Source organism: Citrus sinensis, chromosome 2 (assembly GCF_022201045.2).
Source record: "Citrus sinensis cultivar Valencia sweet orange chromosome 2, DVS_A1.0, whole genome shotgun sequence".
NCBI lineage: Eukaryota > Viridiplantae > Streptophyta > Magnoliopsida > Sapindales > Rutaceae > Citrus > Citrus sinensis.
The window spans coordinates 5,643,873-5,667,350 of NC_068557.1; the positions used below are offsets into that span (position 1 = coordinate 5,643,873).

The following is a 23,478-nucleotide window of genomic DNA, read 5'->3' on the forward strand; positions in this document are numbered from 1 at the left end:
TGATGAAAGAGCTCAAGCTCTCAAGAATCCTTAAAAAATTACCAATAATAATTAAATTTCACTAGGTTTTTTTCGAAGAATTTGTTTGATTTTTCATTACTAATGTTATGTGACTGAGCTGAAGTTGGGCAATTTTCATTATTACATTGACTCTCAATTATGGTTAAGAAAATAGCATTTACCAATAATTAATAAAACACGAGACCCTGAAATTTTGTTCACACACAAAGCATACAAACAATTGAAGAAGGGTGATAAAGTAATAACAACAAACGCTAATAAATCATTAAAATTAAGACAACGTTGTTGTAGCCTTAATTCTCTTTGCTTTGTCCCACTAATAGTGCCCCTTCAGTCGTATCTGGACTGTATGATCTTCTTCAAAGCATCCGGTGCCCACCAAACGGTCCTGATTTATATAATAACTAGGAAATAGAACCGCGCTTTGCGCGGCTTTGAAAAAAGAATTTAGTATTATTCCTTTTTTCTTATTCTACTTTTAACGATTTATTCTATTCGATTAAGAGGCAAGACTTCAAAAAAAAAACATGAAAAAAATAAAGCAAAGCTAAAACCCAAAAGTCTTTTTTAATTATTTAAACTTGCATTTGTTAAATTAACACCACGGAAATAGAAGTGCCATAAATGCACCTTGTCTAAGCCAAAGCCTTGGAAACCTGAGGCTGATATATCACCGCGAGGCCACCTAGAGAAGGAGCAGAAGATGCATCACAGTAGCCTCTTAGTATATTTCCTTCTTCGGTAGTGAATCCGAGAGAGGTGAGCATTTTAGGCCAGCAATTACGGGTGATGATATCAATAGCCGAATAAATTTAGCCCCATCTCTCTATTTAACATTTAACCACCCTTCCTTTCTTGAGAGCTTAATTTTTATTTTTTTATTTTGTTTTATTTTTTTCTTTACTCTCTCTACTGCATGGAGCTTGATTTAAGTTTTCGAGATGATTATCCTTTCATATCAAGCATATTTTCTGATAATCTCTTCAAATCAGACCTAGGAAATGGGTTCTCGTCTAGAAAATCCATCTTCTAAAGGTATATTGTTTCACAACTATCATAATAACCATGATTATGGTCTTATTAATGAGTCCACTTTTTCAAATCCTCACCATCTTAATCGATTTACCATCGAAGGATCCTCAAAAAGTCCCCCTCTCGGGATCTCAACAATGAGTTTCAATCCTCTTGAGGGCTATTCAAATGGATTTTTAGGTACTAAGGGTGCATATACCGCCACTCCGTTGGTACCGAATAGTACAAATGAGGTTTTGCATGGCCCGAAAAGAAGAGGATTTTGGGATTATTCACAGAATTTTTCGGCTCACCCCAAGCTGGAAACTCCAAATTTTTTGCCGATACTAATGAATTTTCAAGATTATGGATCATCGAGTTCAAAATTGTCCGATGAAGTCTCATGTGTAACTGGAGAAAATGCATATAATCAAGATCAAAAGAGGAACAAAAGGATACCTATGAAAAGAGAAAGGAAACTTCCAAAGAAGAACAACATAATCAAAGGGCAGTGGACTCCTCAAGAGGATAGGTAAGAGAAGAACTAAATTAAATTTCATTTTGGTCTTTTTTTCACAAATTAATCCAAAAATTTTATTTATGCTTTCTTCTATTTTTTCTCCTTAGGGTTTTTTTTTTTGGTACGTTTATTGGAGTTATTAAGAATTAGTATCATAAATCTCTTTTTGCAGAATGTTGATCCGGCTAGTTTAAGAGGGAAAAAATTGATAGTTTTTGTAATTTTCAAGTACTTGCCATTTCAACGTCAATTTTTAGATAGAGGAGGAAAAATTGATCCTGCACGGAGAGTAAGTCTATGACTGAAAAAATTAGATGAAATTTAAGAGTAAATACGATAAGCAGTATTCCAACTTGGTAGTTGCAATTTTTTTTGAAGATTTTGCAAGACACAGTTAGCTTATGATTTATGAAGCAAATGTATAATGAGAGCGATTGCCTCATGGTTTATTGAAGAAAAATTTATAAGGAGAGCTAATTTGATCTTGTTTATTGTTGGCGGCAATTGATATCAGACAGTTGTTGCTTATATCTAACGGCCAAGGTTGGAAGTCCGAATATCAAAGGTCTACAATTACGGTCAAGGTTGATCCTGCAAAATTTTACATAGATAGCTCTATTTAAAATTTATTAAAATATAATAGCTATAGAGATGACTAAGGTCCTGTTCAATATTGAGGAAGTGTAGCTATTGTAGCAAAAAATTATGACTTTAAAATAAAGCTTAATAGTATGTAATAAATAAGATTTTTAAATAATAACTTAATTTGACAAAAATAATAAATTAAGATGTTATATCTTTTTTATCATATAGGACTAGTATTATAAGTAATGGATTAAATCAACTTAACCAGTTATATTAGCTAGTATTTACCAAAGATTTTAGTACTGTGGCATTTAAATTAAAACTGCCTAATCTCAATACTAAGCATGGTCTAATTTAATTGTGTTGGAGACTAATCCCTGGCAAGTTTTATATAGATCCCTTTATTCTTAGTTTTTCAAAAATACAATCATACAAATTGCCAATTTCTTCCTTCTAATTTTTTATTAATATATATATGTATGTATGTATGTATGTATGTATGTATGTATGTATGTATGTATATATAGGCACACACACATACCCAAGCAACTTGTGGAGCTAGTGATTTCAGGACCGACTTTACAAACAACTGCTTCAGAAATTATGCCACGAATATCAAGAGATCAGCTGCTTCAGCTGGAATTAATTTTGAGGTACTTTTGTAATTTCTTTTTATTTATGTAATTTTAAAGGAAGTATTGATATTTGGTCCCAATAGTGACATATGGATTGAACTGCTACATTATTGTTCTAGTCATTAACAATTGTTCAATTAGACCTTCCAAGGTGATGGGATATGACTAGTTGTTTTTTAACTATCACAAAACTTAATATTCTTAGTTCTTATGAAAATCATAGAATACCTGACGGAAAAGAATAATATTTTTTTTATCTTATTTTACATAGATTTTACTGTTTGATCGAGTCTTGGATAGATTTTAAATACATTATATCATCTACAGTAAATTTTCTATCAAATAATATTGTTGGGATTAAGGAAAAATATTAGTTTAGTGATGTTAATAATTTACCAATAAATGAATATTTATTAATTTAGAAAGAGATTTTTTGTTTGAAGAATTTTATAGATATATGTACATATTTACTTGTAAAAGAACATAAATCGTGCTTCCTTAAGTCAATGATATCTTCTCAAATGGCTCCCACTTATAATAGTGTAGCTTTGTTAAGCAACTTGTAATTATACAATATTTCTTTTTTGCCTTTCCTTAGTTTGTGTAATCATACACATACCACTATTGTGTAAGTATTTACTTTTGAAAAATATGAATACAAAAGTATTCTCAAGTTTCACTTGATTATTTTATAATTTCTAGTCTCATATCATAATAATTTTCATATTTTTGGGCTTCATGGGTTCTCATTTGAAAGAAGTACAAAGAAAAAAGAAAATCTTTATTGATAGAAAAAGATATACTAAATGTAGTGCATGCTCTACAAAATAATTAATGACGACATGCGCTCAGTTAGGAACGAAGAGAAGCTACAAAAGCAAAAGAAAAACTTTAGATGCATATTTTTCAAAGAGTTGAATTCAAATAATAGAAATTGTAAAAAAAAAAAGTTCCTTAATTTTATGAGTTATATAATTTATTCATTATTAATTTTTGTATGAGATTAATTATGAGTTTATATTTTCAATGGGTCCTAAAGGATTCAAAAAGTCGCTATTGTCTTACGCATTTAACAAAGCTATTTATTTGCTACACTGGCTCAATTTGGAACTTGATGATTTAATTATTTATCAAGATTATTAACTTATCGGATAGTTATTTATCAATGTTTTATTTATGTTTTACGTTAATTAAAAAAAGAAATTATATAAAAGAAAAATAAACCAATTTAATGATATTCGCTGATGTGCACTATTGAGTGTATGAGCTCAGCATCCTTTTCATGATTTGCAGAAGCACAATTGGAAAAAATCAGATAACAAAAAAAAATTATTAAAATACACACACATAGACTGAAGGATTTATTAAATTATTAAAGTTAGAAATAAGTTAAAAGACAATAAAAATACAAACTTCAATATAGTACAGAACAAAATACACCGCACTGCAGTAAGTGTTTTGTTTGTATTTTAGTTTGTCCTTTATTTCAACAACTTAAAAGATCCCTTATTAGATAAAGACTATATATATATATATATATATAACGAAAATGTTGAATAGGAGCACACCCAAGGAATATGGTGACGAAACAAGGGGCTCTTAAGTGATTAATGACTCTTTTTTTGTATCTATGTATAGTTCTACTGTTGCCCCCACTCCAACAGTTAAACATATATTTTATTTTGTAATCCTTTTGAGTTCTTAGAGTAACTTAGTTATTAGAATGCCACCGGCATTCGTTCCGAGCAAAGTTCAAGCTCTCCATCAGATTCGTATGGTTAAATTAGTTACAGCTTTCCTTGTTTGTAGACAAAGCTAATTCGGAATTGTCTTTAGTTTCATGGTTTAACTTGTATCCATTTACTTCATATTGGCCTCGAGTTCACTCATGGAAATATAACCATCCCCAAATCTCTCACGTCAATCGCATGATCCTCTTATCCTTTTCCATTCTTATTTACTCAAGGTGCGCGGGGAAGCGGAAATAAAGAAAACTCAATTTGTACTCCTCTAAGTTGTGGGCTATAATGCTCAATTTGAAAAACAAATAAAGGAAAAACACACATACTCACAAATGTAATAATATGGAGATTGGTTTTCCATTTTTATAAGCCATAACATATTTATGATTTTTATTGTATTTTCTTGCAATTATGCCTTCATTAATTCGAATTGTATATTATGCTATAATACTCTTGATGCATCTTGGAATTAAGCATTCCTTCATGCTGACCTTATTAGTATTGTGGCTTTTGTGAGACATGGGCCCTCCGTCCAAATGTGAACGAATGAAACTATCGAATCAAGTAATACACAAGTTTCCACGACGCGGCATGACTTAAGCTCATAACTCTTTTGTAACATGGCTGATGAACGAGGTGTCATAGATAGCGCCATAAGGCCATGGCGTCGCGAAGCGGCAATCTCCTAGCTAGTAAAGTAGCAATAATCACGGTGATTAACTGATGCTAATTAGCTAATTTGATTGAAAGTCGTGAAGTATGGGGCACGAACGATCGACCAACGCAATGCATACGTCTTGGATGCATTAGGGACACCAAATGTGATCCATATATATGCTAGCCAGTACTATATATAGAGCAACAATGTGTGCCTCGAGTATTCGCAAATTACTAACAAATTAGTAATATACCAAAAAAGGGAGGGAAAAAAAAACAGCAACCATGGTTTTAAAATTTGAGAAAAGCTTTATCATTCCCATGTTTGTGATCATCAGTTTGGTGATCACTTGTGCATCACAAGTGGTGTCCGGCCGGTCGATGCATGAACCGTCCATCGTTGCGAAACACGAACAGTGGATGGCTCAGCATGGACGCACTTACAAGGACGAGCTAGAGAAGGCAATGCGTCTTAAGATATTCAAGCAAAACCTTGAATACATTGAGAAAGCCAACAAGGAGGGGAATCGGACGTACAAGTTGGGCACCAATGAATTTTCAGACTTAACTAACGAGGAGTTTCGTGCTTCATATACAGGATACAACAGGCCAGTACCAAGCCTAAGCCGCCAGTCATCACGGCCATCCACCTTCAAGTACCAAAACGTGACTGATGTTCCGACTAGCATCGACTGGAGGAAGAAAGGAGCTGTCACTCATATAAAGAACCAAGGCAATTGTGGTAATTAATTATTATATATATATTGATGAAGTGATGCTGCAGATTGTTTGTAGCTGTCACATCATGTACAACAAATTAACCTAGAATATTATATAATATTATTATTCGTCGTCTAACGTAACATGCAATATTATTTTGCAGGATCCTGTTGGGCATTTTCAGCTGTGGCGGCGGTGGAAGGGATCACTCAGATTACTGGTGGGAAACTGATTGAACTTTCGGAGCAGCAGTTGGTAGACTGCTCAACAGACAACAATGGATGCAGTGGGGGTCTTATGGATAAAGCCTTTGAGTATATTATAGAAAACAAGGGCCTTGCCACAGAAGCGGACTATCCGTACCAGCAAGAGCAAGGAACCTGTGACGAACAGAAAGAGAAAGCTGCTGCTGCTACAATCGGTAAATATGAAGATTTACCGAAAGGTGATGAGCATGCCTTACTCCAGGCCGTAACCAAGCAGCCAGTATCAGTCTGTGTTGAAGCGAGCGGACAAGCCTTCCGTTTTTACGAAAGAGGTGTGCTTAACGCAGAATGCGGGAATAACTGTGATCATGGTGTCGCTGTTGTTGGGTTTGGAACTGCTGAAGAAGAAGATGGAGCCAATTACTGGTTAATTAAGAATTCGTGGGGGGAGACTTGGGGTGAGTCCGGCTACATAAGGATTCTCAGAGATGAAGGTCTCTGTGGCATTGCCACTGAGGCTTCCTATCCAGTTGCAATGTGACTTCTATAATTTTATTAGCCTCCTCTTCATAGCAGTATCAATGAGGTTGTGCTATCCTACATTTGGAAATAATTTAATCTTGTTGGAGTCTTAAATAGTTTTGGAGTATTGATGATATCTTCATCAACTTCAAACCCGCTGATGTATTAGCTAGCCACTGAAAGCTGATATTTATCTATTGTGCGGTTAATTTTCTATATTTCTTAATGTTTGTAATGGAATTAATGCCAGTATACTTGGTGTCTTCTATAATTAATGTTAAATCTCTTGTTTAAATATAATCTTGATCTTCGCCACAATTACTTTATTACAATTTAAGCAATAAATTAATTATATTACTTATTTATCAAATTCCTATTGGTAAATTTAAAGGTTTTCTTTTAAACAAAAGTATTTTTGGAGAAAATTGAGCAAAATGCCGGCTCCAATTGTTAATTTGGAGAAATTAATTGGAACCCGCTCGTGTTTTAAAACACATTCACACTCCTCACGGCATGTATTGACCGTGAAGCTTAAGTACTGTTTTGAGAATATGAATGAAGTAAAATAACATATATGCATATCCTCGATGAGCAACAACTTCATTTTCTTCTGAGCATTTATTCTTCTCATATGCATCACTCTCAATTTAGTGAATGTTATAATGATGGAAATGAGTTTCGCTACAAGATCAAAAGAGAAATTTTGTAGTATACAAATGGCTCAAATTAAGTTAAATTTCATGGTAACCATAAAAGATTTTAGTTATTAGAACCAAAGAGAAAATTCATAGTTACGCATACCACTCGAATTAGGTTGATGTATATTTTGCAACTCAATCGATAAAAGCTTGTGACATTAGAGTAGATTTTTTACATCAGTTTTGATAATGTTTATACAAGTACCGTTAATAAATATTTCTTCTCTTTGCGGAGGTTCACTTAAAAAAAATGAGAGGTTTTATATTACTATAGGTTTATGCCATTGTCAATGTTTATTTTATTTTATTATTTGTGACTGTAAATATTACTATATGTTTATGCCATTGTCAATGTTTATTTTATTTTATTATTTGTGACTGTAAATCTCACACACATAAAATTAACATGCAAATTATTTTATTTCATTCATATTCCAAAGTTTTATGACCACTAAGGGTAAATTTTGTGAATCATATATCTATTAGATAAGAAATTCTAGAATTTCTCCTATTAGATTATGTGACACCGCTGATCCCACTATGAGACCTATTACTCTATCATTCAGGCATACAAACTGAACACACTCAAGTAGCATTATGAGCTCAAAAAAAAAAATATTATGTGTGTGTGTGTGTGTGTGTGTAGACACACATACAGACACATACTATTTTGTATCGTTTACGTAGATACGTATACATATAAATATGTTCTCTGTGTATGTGCATACTATTATGTGACACCGGCAATCTCACTATGGGACTCACTGCTATATTTTTTGACAGAATATGTAAATTGGGCATGCCAACTCAACGCGCCAAAGTGGTATGACTGGCATAAAAAATAGATTCTCTGTGTATATGCATACCTGTGCACACAAATACGTATATAAATATACATATGATTATGTATCATTGAAGGATATATATATCCATATAAATAGATTTTCGGCTAGAACAAGGGCTATGTTAGAGAGAGAGAGAACCCTATTTTTTAAGGTACTTCACGAATATCAACCAAATATTAATATTTCTTAATTATGCTGTAAATTTGAGATTTGAAATTATATCTCTTGTACCACTTTAAACAAATTTACAATTAAACCAACTACCATCCATAATCCATTCTAAACTATAACCATGCATGATTCTTAAGAGAATGTTTACTCATTAAAATTTTTAATACTAATAACTTTTTTTCCTTCAAAATTTCATATACTACTTTGAAGTCCATGATTATTTCTTTCTGTCTTTTTCCCAAACTTTTCATTTATTGGCTTATTGCAATCTTTATCATTTAGTTGGTTATGGTTATCCTCTTTGAAGTCATTAGTTTTCTAAAATCGGTATAAAATTATTGATAAAATAGAAAGCAAATGAAAGCCATTTCCATCTAGCTAGGCGTGCAATAAGAAAAATGTTAACCTTATTATGTGGCTCCAATTGGAGTTGAGGAAAGTCCAAATGGTCTTCATTCAGGCATGAGACCTATTGCTCTATCATTCAGGCATACAAACTGAACACACTCAAGTAGTATTATGGGCTAAAAAAAAATTTTTTTTGTGTGTGTGTGTATAGACACACATACATACACATACTATTATGTATTGTTGACGTAGATATATATACATATAAATATATTCTCTGTGTATGTGCATACTATTATGTGACACCGGTAATCTCATTATGGGGCTCACTGCTATATTTTTTGACAGAATATGTAAATTGGGCATGCCAACTCAACACGCCAAAGTGGTATGACTGGCATAAAAAATAGATTCTCTGTGTATATGCATACCTATGCACACAAATACGTATATATACATACGTACTATTATGTATCATTGAAGGATATACATACATACATATATATATATATATCCTTATAAATAGATTTTCCGCTTAAACAAGGGCTATGTTAGAGAGAGAGAAAAAAAAAACCTATTTTTTCAAAGTACTTTATGAATATAAACCAAATATTATTTGGCTTGAAGAGAGAATTTGATAAAAATTTAAATAGAGGAATTAAGAAATGTTGGTATATTTATAATTTTATTAACAATATGGACAAATTGGACAATTAACAATTATTTTTTTATGTGCTAGAAGGGTATAGTGGTAATTGTATATTAAAATTACTATTTTCGTTAAAAATAATTGTTTCTGTTAGTGAATGGGGGTGTAAATGTCTTTTTGAAAAGGTTAGGGGATTTTTATTCCTTTGTCTAAAGATTGGAGGTGTATTAGTCATTTTCCCTTTAATTTAATTAACTTTTAGTTAGAAATCAAAAAAGGGCCCCACCATTTTTGCATTTGCATGCAATACCCATCCAAGAAATTACCTAGTTTTCCAATAAATATATTATGTATTGTTGATGCAGATATATATACATAAATAACTCATTTGCATTTGTATAATTTGTTGATTATACAAGTTTAAATGATTGACATGTAGAGAATTATTATTCTTATGGCATTAATAACTAATTTTATTCTTGAGTAATGGATTAAATTTATTTGGCTCGAAGAGAGAATTTGATAAAAATTTAAATAGAGGAATTGAGCAATGAGGGTATATTTATAATTTTATTAAAAATATATGGACAAATTAGACAATTAACAATTATTTTTTTCTGTGCTAGAAGGGTATAACGGTAATTATATATTAAAATTACTATTTCCATTAAAAGTAACTGTTTCCGTTAGTGAATGAGAGTGTAAATATTTTTTTCGAAATATTAGGAGGTTTTTGTTTATTTGTCTAAAGGTTGGGGGTGTGTTAGTCATTTTCCCTTTAATTTAATTAACTTTTAGTTAGAAATCAAAAAAGGGCCCCACCATTTTGCATTTGCATGCAATACCCATCCAAGAAATTACATAGTTTTCCAATAAACACACACACACACACACACATATATAAAAGACAAAAGATGGACAAGATTTTACCCCTAGAAAGAGAAAATTTCCATATTCCATTTTCACTTGTAGTTACAACCTTTACAGTCTTCTTTATATTATAAATTCAATTTTTTTAAAGAATTTAAAATTAATCTAAAGACTGCTATAATATTTTCATCACATACTAAGCCTTTAGTACCCATAACTTATATTTAAATTTAAATTTTTTGTTATTACATAGTAATTGAGTATATAAGTAATAAAATCTTGGTGGGTTATAACCGAATATAATAACATATATAAATTGCGGAAATGAAGAGAGTGAGAGAGAGAGAGAGAGATGGCCTCAAATTTCATTGTTTCTGTATATATCTATCAGAAGAAAATTTACCTGATTTCCACATCTTTTGTTTTTTGGTACAATAAGTAGCCTAAACAAGGCTAAGCAATCACTCGGCGAGGGATCGAGATCCCCAAGCCATCATACAAAAGCCAAGTAGAGACCTCGGGAGGGGGGGGGGGGGGGACACAAATATGTGAACTCCCAGAGGAAGCTTGAGGGCATGAGAAGCCACAAAATCTGCCGCATTATTTGATTCTCTATAAACATGGTGCAGAGCTACTCGCCAATTACGATCCATCAGCCCCTTTGTACTACGAATCAGAGGATAACAAGCATTAACAGTGTTACAACCCTTGGCAACCATTTGAATTGCACACTCACTATCAGCTTCTATGAGAATGTTACGAATGCCAACCTCCCAAGCCAGCAACAGTCCCTGATAAATTCCCCATAACTCGGCCTTTGTCACCGAGCATACACCAATATTAATGCTGAATCCTGTCACCCACTCCCCGTTGCTATTTCGAATTAAACCGCCAGCCCCTGCAGTACCTGAGCTCCTTCGGGACCCATTGGTATTATTTCTATTATAATTTTTTTTTAAAGAAATTACAATTAATCTAAAGAATGCTATAATATTTTCATTACATACTAAGCCTTTAGCACCCATAACTTCTATTAAAATTTTAATTTTTTTGTTATGTTGAGTATATAAGTAATAAAATCTCGGTGGGTTATAACCTAATATAAATAATATATATAAATTGCGGAAATGAAAAGAGAGAGGGAGAGAGAGATGGCCTCAAATTTCATTGTTTTTGTATATATCTATCAAAAGAAAATCTACTTTATTTCCACATCTTTAAGCATACATAAAGCTGGATTTAGTTGTAGTTCAATTAGAATTTACAAACCTTGTCCTCGGTCAAGATAAATAAATACTATTAGTGTTATTTTTGAATTTTTAACGAATATATAGTAAGTCTTTAATGTCATGAGTGTGTAAAAACACATTAAAACGTAATATTAATTGTTTTTCTAAACCTCACTAAAAATTCAATGAGGTTTGTTTATCCTCTATTTTCTCTTTCAGGGAGTCCAAGTTGCAAGACTGTAGTGATAATTTGGATTGATTCAAATTTATGACTATGACCATGAACGTAACTGTAAAATTTCCAGATTTAACAAAAGGTTTTAGCAAAAAATTAATTAGAATTTAATAGTGTCATTTATTTAAAACAACTAAGGAAAAAAACATTAATAATTTAATTACAAAAAGTCGCTTTGGTTCAAAATTTTGGACACATGCTTCCTCCACAGTCTTGGCTTCGAACCAGCTTCCCAAGTTTCAAACCTCCTCGCCCTATCAAAAACGACTAAAATTGTGGTTGGAAACTTGGTCCTGAAGTTACTTAATCACCCTTTTAATTTACAGTAAAAAAAAAATTATAAGCAGAAAATATAAATTTTTAGCTTAAATTGGCATGATGAAAGAGCTCAAGCTCTCAAGAATCCTTAAAAAATTACCAATAATAATTAAATTTCACTAGGTTTTTTTCGAAGAATTTGTTTGATTTTTCATTACTAATGTTATGTGACTGAGCTGAAGTTGGGCAATTTTCATTATTACATTGACTCTCAATTATGGTTAAGAAAATAGCATTTACCAATAATTAATAAAACACGAGACCCTGAAATTTTGTTCACACACAAAGCATACAAACAATTGAAGAAGGGTGATAAAGTAATAACAACAAACGCTAATAAATCATTAAAATTAAGACAACGTTGTTGTAGCCTTAATTCTCTTTGCTTTGTCCCACTAATAGTGCCCCTTCAGTCGTATCTGGACTGTATGATCTTCTTCAAAGCATCCGGTGCCCACCAAACGGTCCTGATTTATATAATAACTAGGAAATAGAACCGCGCTTTGCGCGGCTTTGAAAAAAGAATTTAGTATTATTCCTTTTTTCTTATTCTACTTTTAACGATTTATTCTATTCGATTAAGAGGCAAGACTTCAAAAAAAAAACATGAAAAAAATAAAGCAAAGCTAAAACCCAAAAGTCTTTTTTAATTATTTAAACTTGCATTTGTTAAATTAACACCACGGAAATAGAAGTGCCATAAATGCACCTTGTCTAAGCCAAAGCCTTGGAAACCTGAGGCTGATATATCACCGCGAGGCCACCTAGAGAAGGAGCAGAAGATGCATCACAGTAGCCTCTTAGTATATTTCCTTCTTCGGTAGTGAATCCGAGAGAGGTGAGCATTTTAGGCCAGCAATTACGGGTGATGATATCAATAGCCGAATAAATTTAGCCCCATCTCTCTATTTAACATTTAACCACCCTTCCTTTCTTGAGAGCTTAATTTTTATTTTTTTATTTTGTTTTATTTTTTTCTTTACTCTCTCTACTGCATGGAGCTTGATTTAAGTTTTCGAGATGATTATCCTTTCATATCAAGCATATTTTCTGATAATCTCTTCAAATCAGACCTAGGAAATGGGTTCTCGTCTAGAAAATCCATCTTCTAAAGGTATATTGTTTCACAACTATCATAATAACCATGATTATGGTCTTATTAATGAGTCCACTTTTTCAAATCCTCACCATCTTAATCGATTTACCATCGAAGGATCCTCAAAAAGTCCCCCTCTCGGGATCTCAACAATGAGTTTCAATCCTCTTGAGGGCTATTCAAATGGATTTTTAGGTACTAAGGGTGCATATACCGCCACTCCGTTGGTACCGAATAGTACAAATGAGGTTTTGCATGGCCCGAAAAGAAGAGGATTTTGGGATTATTCACAGAATTTTTCGGCTCACCCCAAGCTGGAAACTCCAAATTTTTTGCCGATACTAATGAATTTTCAAGATTATGGATCATCGAGTTCAAAATTGTCCGATGAAGTCTCATGTGTAACTGGAGAAAATGCATATAATCAAGATCAAAAGAGGAACAAAAGGATACCTATGAAAAGAGAAAGGAAACTTCCAAAGAAGAACAACATAATCAAAGGGCAGTGGACTCCTCAAGAGGATAGGTAAGAGAAGAACTAAATTAAATTTCATTTTGGTCTTTTTTTCACAAATTAATCCAAAAATTTTATTTATGCTTTCTTCTATTTTTTCTCCTTAGGGTTTTTTTTTTTGGTACGTTTATTGGAGTTATTAAGAATTAGTATCATAAATCTCTTTTTGCAGAATGTTGATCCGGCTAGTTTAAGAGGGAAAAAATTGATAGTTTTTGTAATTTTCAAGTACTTGCCATTTCAACGTCAATTTTTAGATAGAGGAGGAAAAATTGATCCTGCACGGAGAGTAAGTCTATGACTGAAAAAATTAGATGAAATTTAAGAGTAAATACGATAAGCAGTATTCCAACTTGGTAGTTGCAATTTTTTTTGAAGATTTTGCAAGACACAGTTAGCTTATGATTTATGAAGCAAATGTATAATGAGAGCGATTGCCTCATGGTTTATTGAAGAAAAATTTATAAGGAGAGCTAATTTGATCTTGTTTATTGTTGGCGGCAATTGATATCAGACAGTTGTTGCTTATATCTAACGGCCAAGGTTGGAAGTCCGAATATCAAAGGTCTACAATTACGGTCAAGGTTGATCCTGCAAAATTTTACATAGATAGCTCTATTTAAAATTTATTAAAATATAATAGCTATAGAGATGACTAAGGTCCTGTTCAATATTGAGGAAGTGTAGCTATTGTAGCAAAAAATTATGACTTTAAAATAAAGCTTAATAGTATGTAATAAATAAGATTTTTAAATAATAACTTAATTTGACAAAAATAATAAATTAAGATGTTATATCTTTTTTATCATATAGGACTAGTATTATAAGTAATGGATTAAATCAACTTAACCAGTTATATTAGCTAGTATTTACCAAAGATTTTAGTACTGTGGCATTTAAATTAAAACTGCCTAATCTCAATACTAAGCATGGTCTAATTTAATTGTGTTGGAGACTAATCCCTGGCAAGTTTTATATAGATCCCTTTATTCTTAGTTTTTCAAAAATACAATCATACAAATTGCCAATTTCTTCCTTCTAATTTTTTATTAATATATATATGTATGTATGTATGTATGTATGTATGTATGTATGTATATATAGGCACACACACATACCCAAGCAACTTGTGGAGCTAGTGATTTCAGGACCGACTTTACAAACAACTGCTTCAGAAATTATGCCACGAATATCAAGAGATCAGCTGCTTCAGCTGGAATTAATTTTGAGGTACTTTTGTAATTTCTTTTTATTTATGTAATTTTAAAGGAAGTATTGATATTTGGTCCCAATAGTGACATATGGATTGAACTGCTACATTATTGTTCTAGTCATTAACAATTGTTCAATTAGACCTTCCAAGGTGATGGGATATGACTAGTTGTTTTTTAACTATCACAAAACTTAATATTCTTAGTTCTTATGAAAATCATAGAATACCTGACGGAAAAGAATAATATTTTTTTTATCTTATTTTACATAGATTTTACTGTTTGATCGAGTCTTGGATAGATTTTAAATACATTATATCATCTACAGTAAATTTTCTATCAAATAATATTGTTGGGATTAAGGAAAAATATTAGTTTAGTGATGTTAATAATTTACCAATAAATGAATATTTATTAATTTAGAAAGAGATTTTTTGTTTGAAGAATTTTATAGATATATGTACATATTTACTTGTAAAAGAACATAAATCGTGCTTCCTTAAGTCAATGATATCTTCTCAAATGGCTCCCACTTATAATAGTGTAGCTTTGTTAAGCAACTTGTAATTATACAATATTTCTTTTTTGCCTTTCCTTAGTTTGTGTAATCATACACATACCACTATTGTGTAAGTATTTACTTTTGAAAAATATGAATACAAAAGTATTCTCAAGTTTCACTTGATTATTTTATAATTTCTAGTCTCATATCATAATAATTTTCATATTTTTGGGCTTCATGGGTTCTCATTTGAAAGAAGTACAAAGAAAAAAGAAAATCTTTATTGATAGAAAAAGATATACTAAATGTAGTGCATGCTCTACAAAATAATTAATGACGACATGCGCTCAGTTAGGAACGAAGAGAAGCTACAAAAGCAAAAGAAAAACTTTAGATGCATATTTTTCAAAGAGTTGAATTCAAATAATAGAAATTGTAAAAAAAAAAAGTTCCTTAATTTTATGAGTTATATAATTTATTCATTATTAATTTTTGTATGAGATTAATTATGAGTTTATATTTTCAATGGGTCCTAAAGGATTCAAAAAGTCGCTATTGTCTTACGCATTTAACAAAGCTATTTATTTGCTACACTGGCTCAATTTGGAACTTGATGATTTAATTATTTATCAAGATTATTAACTTATCGGATAGTTATTTATCAATGTTTTATTTATGTTTTACGTTAATTAAAAAAAGAAATTATATAAAAGAAAAATAAACCAATTTAATGATATTCGCTGATGTGCACTATTGAGTGTATGAGCTCAGCATCCTTTTCATGATTTGCAGAAGCACAATTGGAAAAAATCAGATAACAAAAAAAAATTATTAAAATACACACACATAGACTGAAGGATTTATTAAATTATTAAAGTTAGAAATAAGTTAAAAGACAATAAAAATACAAACTTCAATATAGTACAGAACAAAATACACCGCACTGCAGTAAGTGTTTTGTTTGTATTTTAGTTTGTCCTTTATTTCAACAACTTAAAAGATCCCTTATTAGATAAAGACTATATATATATATATATATATATAACGAAAATGTTGAATAGGAGCACACCCAAGGAATATGGTGACGAAACAAGGGGCTCTTAAGTGATTAATGACTCTTTTTTTGTATCTATGTATAGTTCTACTGTTGCCCCCACTCCAACAGTTAAACATATATTTTATTTTGTAATCCTTTTGAGTTCTTAGAGTAACTTAGTTATTAGAATGCCACCGGCATTCGTTCCGAGCAAAGTTCAAGCTCTCCATCAGATTCGTATGGTTAAATTAGTTACAGCTTTCCTTGTTTGTAGACAAAGCTAATTCGGAATTGTCTTTAGTTTCATGGTTTAACTTGTATCCATTTACTTCATATTGGCCTCGAGTTCACTCATGGAAATATAACCATCCCCAAATCTCTCACGTCAATCGCATGATCCTCTTATCCTTTTCCATTCTTATTTACTCAAGGTGCGCGGGGAAGCGGAAATAAAGAAAACTCAATTTGTACTCCTCTAAGTTGTGGGCTATAATGCTCAATTTGAAAAACAAATAAAGGAAAAACACACATACTCACAAATGTAATAATATGGAGATTGGTTTTCCATTTTTATAAGCCATAACATATTTATGATTTTTATTGTATTTTCTTGCAATTATGCCTTCATTAATTCGAATTGTATATTATGCTATAATACTCTTGATGCATCTTGGAATTAAGCATTCCTTCATGCTGACCTTATTAGTATTGTGGCTTTTGTGAGACATGGGCCCTCCGTCCAAATGTGAACGAATGAAACTATCGAATCAAGTAATACACAAGTTTCCACGACGCGGCATGACTTAAGCTCATAACTCTTTTGTAACATGGCTGATGAACGAGGTGTCATAGATAGCGCCATAAGGCCATGGCGTCGCGAAGCGGCAATCTCCTAGCTAGTAAAGTAGCAATAATCACGGTGATTAACTGATGCTAATTAGCTAATTTGATTGAAAGTCGTGAAGTATGGGGCACGAACGATCGACCAACGCAATGCATACGTCTTGGATGCATTAGGGACACCAAATGTGATCCATATATATGCTAGCCAGTACTATATATAGAGCAACAATGTGTGCCTCGAGTATTCGAAAATTACTAACAAATTAGTAATATACCAAAAAAGGGAGGGAAAAAAAAACAGCAACCATGGTTTTAAAATTTGAGAAAAGCTTTATCATTCCCATGTTTGTGATCATCAGTTTGGTGATCACTTGTGCATCACAAGTGGTGTCCGGCCGGTCGATGCATGAACCGTCCATCGTTGCGAAACACGAACAGTGGATGGCTCAGCATGGACGCACTTACAAGGACGAGCTAGAGAAGGCAATGCGTCTTAAGATATTCAAGCAAAACCTTGAATACATTGAGAAAGCCAACAAGGAGGGGAATCGGACGTACAAGTTGGGCACCAATGAATTTTCAGACTTAACTAACGAGGAGTTTCGTGCTTCATATACAGGATACAACAGGCCAGTACCAAGCCTAAGCCGCCAGTCATCACGGCCATCCACCTTCAAGTACCAAAACGTGACTGATGTTCCGACTAGCATCGACTGGAGGAAGAAAGGAGCTGTCACTCATATAAAGAACCAAGGCAATTGTGGTAATTAATTATTATATATATATTGATGAAGTGATGCTGCAGATTGTTTGTAGCTGTCACATCATGTACAACAAATTAACCTAGAATATTATATAATATTATTATTCGTCGTCTAACGTAACATGCAATATTATTTTGCAGGATCCTGTTGGGCATTTTCAGCTGTGGCGGCGGTGGAAGGGATCACTCAGATTACTGGTGGGAAACTGATTGAACTTTCGGAGCAGCAGTTGGTAGACTGCTCAACAGACAACAATGGATGCAGTGGGGGTCTTATGGATAAAGCCTTTGAGTATATTATAGAAAACAAGGGCCTTGCCACAGAAGCGGACTATCCGTACCAGCAAGAGCAAGGAACCTGTGACGAACAGAAAGAGAAAGCTGCTGCTGCTACAATCGGTAAATATGAAGATTTACCGAAAGGTGATGAGCATGCCTTACTCCAGGCCGTAACCAAGCAGCCAGTATCAGTCTGTGTTGAAGCGAGCGGACAAGCCTTCCGTTTTTACGAAAGAGGTGTGCTTAACGCAGAATGCGGGAATAACTGTGATCATGGTGTCGCTGTTGTTGGGTTTGGAACTGCTGAAGAAGAAGATGGAGCCAATTACTGGTTAATTAAGAATTCGTGGGGGGAGACTTGGGGTGAGTCCGGCTACATAAGGATTCTCAGAGATGAAGGTCTCTGTGGCATTGCCACTGAGGCTTCCTATCCAGTTGCAATGTGACTTCTATAATTTTATTAGCCTCCTCTTCATAGCAGTATCAATGAGGTTGTGCTATCCTACATTTGGAAATAATTTAATCTTGTTGGAGTCTTAAATAGTTTTGGAGTATTGATGATATCTTCATCAACTTCAAACCCGCTGATGTATTAGCTAGCCACTGAAAGCTGATATTTATCTATTGTGCGGTTAATTTTCTATATTTCTTAATGTTTGTAATGGAATTAATGCCAGTATACTTGGTGTCTTCTATAATTAATGTTAAATCTCTTGTTTAAATATAATCTTGATCTTCGCCACAATTACTTTATTACAATTTAAGCAATAAATTAATTATATTACTTATTTATCAAATTCCTATTGGTAAATTTAAAGGTTTTCTTTTAAACAAAAGTATTTTTGGAGAAAATTGAGCAAAATGCCGGCTCCAATTGTTAATTTGGAGAAATTAATTGGAACCCGCTCGTGTTTTAAAACACATTCACACTCCTCACGGCATGTATTGACCGTGAAGCTTAAGTACTGTTTTGAGAATATGAATGAAGTAAAATAACATATATGCATATCCTCGATGAGCAACAACTTCATTTTCTTCTGAGCATTTATTCTTCTCATATGCATCACTCTCAATTTAGTGAATGTTATAATGATGGAAATGAGTTTCGCTACAAGATCAAAAGAGAAATTTTGTAGTATACAAATGGCTCAAATTAAGTTAAATTTCATGGTAACCATAAAAGATTTTAGTTATTAGAACCAAAGAGAAAATTCATAGTTACGCATACCACTCGAATTAGGTTGATGTATATTTTGCAACTCAATCGATAAAAGCTTGTGACATTAGAGTAGATTTTTTACATCAGTTTTGATAATGTTTATACAAGTACCGTTAATAAATATTTCTTCTCTTTGCGGAGGTTCACTTAAAAAAAATGAGAGGTTTTATATTACTATAGGTTTATGCCATTGTCAATGTTTATTTTATTTTATTATTTGTGACTGTAAATATTACTATATGTTTATGCCATTGTCAATGTTTATTTTATTTTATTATTTGTGACTGTAAATCTCACACACATAAAATTAACATGCAAATTATTTTATTTCATTCATATTCCAAAGTTTTATGACCACTAAGGGTAAATTTTGTGAATCATATATCTATTAGATAAGAAATTCTAGAATTTCTCCTATTAGATTATGTGACACCGCTGATCCCACTATGAGACCTATTACTCTATCATTCAGGCATACAAACTGAACACACTCAAGTAGCATTATGAGCTCAAAAAAAAAAATATTATGTGTGTGTGTGTGTGTGTGTGTAGACACACATACAGACACATACTATTTTGTATCGTTTACGTAGATACGTATACATATAAATATGTTCTCTGTGTATGTGCATACTATTATGTGACACCGGCAATCTCACTATGGGACTCACTGCTATATTTTTTGACAGAATATGTAAATTGGGCATGCCAACTCAACGCGCCAAAGTGGTATGACTGGCATAAAAAATAGATTCTCTGTGTATATGCATACCTGTGCACACAAATACGTATATAAACATACATATGATTATGTATCATTGAAGGATATATATATCCATATAAATAGATTTTCGGCTAGAACAAGGGCTATGTTAGAGAGAGAGAGAACCCTATTTTTTAAGGTACTTCACGAATATCAACCAAATATTAATATTTCTTAATTATGCTGTAAATTTGAGATTTGAAATTATATCTCTTGTACCACTTTAAACAAATTTACAATTAAACCAACTACCATCCATAATCCATTCTAAACTATAACCATGCATGATTCTTAAGAGAATGTTTACTCATTAAAATTTTTAATACTAATAACTTTTTTTCCTTCAAAATTTCATATACTACTTTGAAGTCCATGATTATTTCTTTCTGTCTTTTTCCCAAACTTTTCATTTATTGGCTTATTGCAATCTTTATCATTTAGTTGGTTATGGTTATCCTCTTTGAAGTCATTAGTTTTCTAAAATCGGTATAAAATTATTGATAAAATAGAAAGCAAATGAAAGCCATTTCCATCTAGCTAGGAGTGCAATAAGAAAAATGTTAACCTTATTATGTGGCTCCAATTGGAGTTGAGGAAAGTCCAAATGGTCTTCATTCAGGCATGAGACCTATTGCTCTATCATTCAGGCATACAAACTGAACACACTCAAGTAGTATTATGGGCTAAAAAAAAAAAAATTTTGTGTGTGTGTGTATAGACACACATACATACACACACTATTATGTATCGTTGACGTAGATATACATACATATAAATATATTCTCTGTGTATGTGCATACTATTATGTGACACCGGTAATCTCACTATGGGACTCACTGATATATTTTTTTACAGAATATGTAAATTGGGCATGCCAACTCAACACGGCAAAGTGGTATGACTGGCAAAAAAAATTGATTGTCTGTGTATATGCATACCTATGCACACAAATACCTATTATATATATATATATATATATATATATCCTTATAAATAGATTTTCGGCTTAAACAAGGGCTATGTTAGAGAGAGAGAAAAAAAAAACCTATTTTTTAAGGTGCTTCACGAATATAAACCAAATATTATTTAGCTTGAAGAGAGAATTTGATAAAAATTTAAATAGAGGAATTAAGAAATGATGGTATATTTATAATTTTATTAACAATATATGGACAAATTGGACAATTAACAATTGTTTTTTTATGTACTAGAAGGGAATAACGGTAATTATATATTAAAATTACTATTTTCGTTAAAAATAATTGTTTCTGTTAGTGAATGGGGGTGTAAATGTCTTTTTGAAAACGTTAGGGGGTTTTGTTCCTTTGTCTAAAGGTTGGAGGTGTATTAGTCATTTTCCCTTTAATTTAATTAACTTTTAGTTAGAAATCAAAAAAGGGCCCCACTATTTTGCTTTTGCATGCAATACCCATCCAAGAAATTACCTAGTTTTCCAATAAATATATTATGTATTGTTGATGCAGATATATATATATAAAAATATATTCACCGTGTATGTGCATACTATTATGTGACACTGTTAATCCCACTATGGAACTCACTGCTATTTTTTTTGATAAAATATGTAAATTGGGCATGCCAACTCATCACGCTAATGTGGTATGACTGACATAAAAAAAATATTCTCTGTGTATATGCGTACCTATGCACACAAATACATATATATACATACATACTATTATGTATCATTTAAGTAGATATATATCCATATAAATATATTTTTTTTGCTTGAACAAGGGTGTGTTAGAGAGAGAGAGAGAGAGAGAGAGAGAAACACTATTTTTTAAGGTACTTCATGAATATAAAACAAATATTAATATTTCTTAATTCTAATGTAAATTTGATATTTGAAGTTATATCTGTTATACCATTTTAAAAAAATTTACAATTAAACCAACTACCTTCCACAATCCATCCTAAATTATAACCATGCATGATTCTTAAGAGAATGTTTATTCATTAAAATTTTTAATACTAATAACTTTCTTTCCTACAAAATTTCATATACTACTTTGAAGTCCATAATTATTTCTTTCTATCTTTTTCCTAAACTTTTCATTTATTGACTTATTGCAATCTTTATCATTTAGTTGGTTATGGTTATCTTCTTTGAAGTCATTAGTTTTCTAAAATCGGTATAAAATTATTGATAAAATAGAAAGAAAATGAAAGTCATTTCCATCCAGCTAGGCGTGCAATAAGAAAAATGTTAACCTTATTATGTGGCTCCAATTGGAGTTGAGCAAAGTCCAAATGGTGTTCATGCACTGAAAACACACAACTGTAATCAAAGAATTTTAGAGGGACAAATGGATTTCATGCACTCATTTTAGTTGCTGTAGATTCTCAACCTTAACCAACCACCCCCACAAAATCATCATCTTTGTCTATTAACAAAATTTTTAATTTAATTAACTTTTATGTTAGAAATCAAAAAAGGGCCACACGATTTTGCATTTGCATGCAATACCCATCCAAGAAGTTACCTTATTTTCCAATAATGTTACGAATATATATATAAGACAAAAGATGGATAGGATTTTACCCCTAAATAGAGAAAATTTCCACATGCCACTTCCACCTGTAGTTACAGCCATTACAGTTGTATTTATATTATAAATTCAATTTTGTTTAAGAATTTACAATTAATCTAAAGAATGCTATAATATTTTCATCACATACTAAGCTTTTAGTACCCATAACTTCTATTTAAATTTAAATTTTTTGCTATGTTGAGTATATAAGTAATAAAATCTCGGTGGGTTATAACCTAATATAAATAATAAATATAAATTGCGGAAATGAAAAGAGAGAGAGAGAGAGATGGCCTCAAATTTCATTGTTTTTGTATATATCTATCAAAAGAAAATCTACTTGATTTCCACATCTTTAAGCATACATAAAGCTGGATTTAGTTGTAGTTCAATTAGAATTTACAAACCTTGTCCTTGGTCAAGATAAATAAATAATATTAATGTTATTTTTGAATTTTTAACGAATATATAGTAAGTCTTTAATGTCATGAATGTGTAAAAACACATTAAAACCTAATATTAATTGTTTTTCTAAACCTCAGTAAAAATTTAATGAGGTTTGTTTATTCTCTATTTTCTCTTTCAGGGAGTCCAAGTTGCAAGAGTGTAGTGATAATTTGGATTGATTCAAATTTATGACTATGACCATGAACGTAACTGTAAAATTTCCAGATTTAACAAAAGGTTTTAGCAAAAAATTAATTAGAATTTAAGA

At 31.8% G+C, this 23,478-nt stretch overlaps 2 protein-coding genes across 2 annotated transcripts; both read left to right on the forward strand.

The window, feature by feature from the left end:
• The first annotated feature begins 5,187 nt into the window (after window positions 1-5,187).
• Window positions 5,188-6,920, forward strand: LOC127900380 (zingipain-1-like). Its single transcript, XM_052435263.1, has 2 exons — window positions 5,188-5,913; window positions 6,055-6,920. The coding sequence occupies exons 1-2, from the start codon at window positions 5,457-5,459 to the stop codon at window positions 6,636-6,638; spliced, it is 1,041 nt and encodes a 346-aa protein (XP_052291223.1). The 5' UTR covers window positions 5,188-5,456; the 3' UTR covers window positions 6,639-6,920.
• Window positions 6,921-17,230: 10,310 nt separating this feature from the next.
• LOC127900382 (zingipain-1-like) lies at window positions 17,231-18,954 on the forward strand. The gene is made up of 2 exons (XM_052435265.1): window positions 17,231-17,947; window positions 18,089-18,954. The coding sequence occupies exons 1-2, from the start codon at window positions 17,491-17,493 to the stop codon at window positions 18,670-18,672; spliced, it is 1,041 nt and encodes a 346-aa protein (XP_052291225.1). The 5' UTR covers window positions 17,231-17,490; the 3' UTR covers window positions 18,673-18,954.
• The last annotated feature ends 4,524 nt before the right edge of the window (window positions 18,955-23,478 follow it).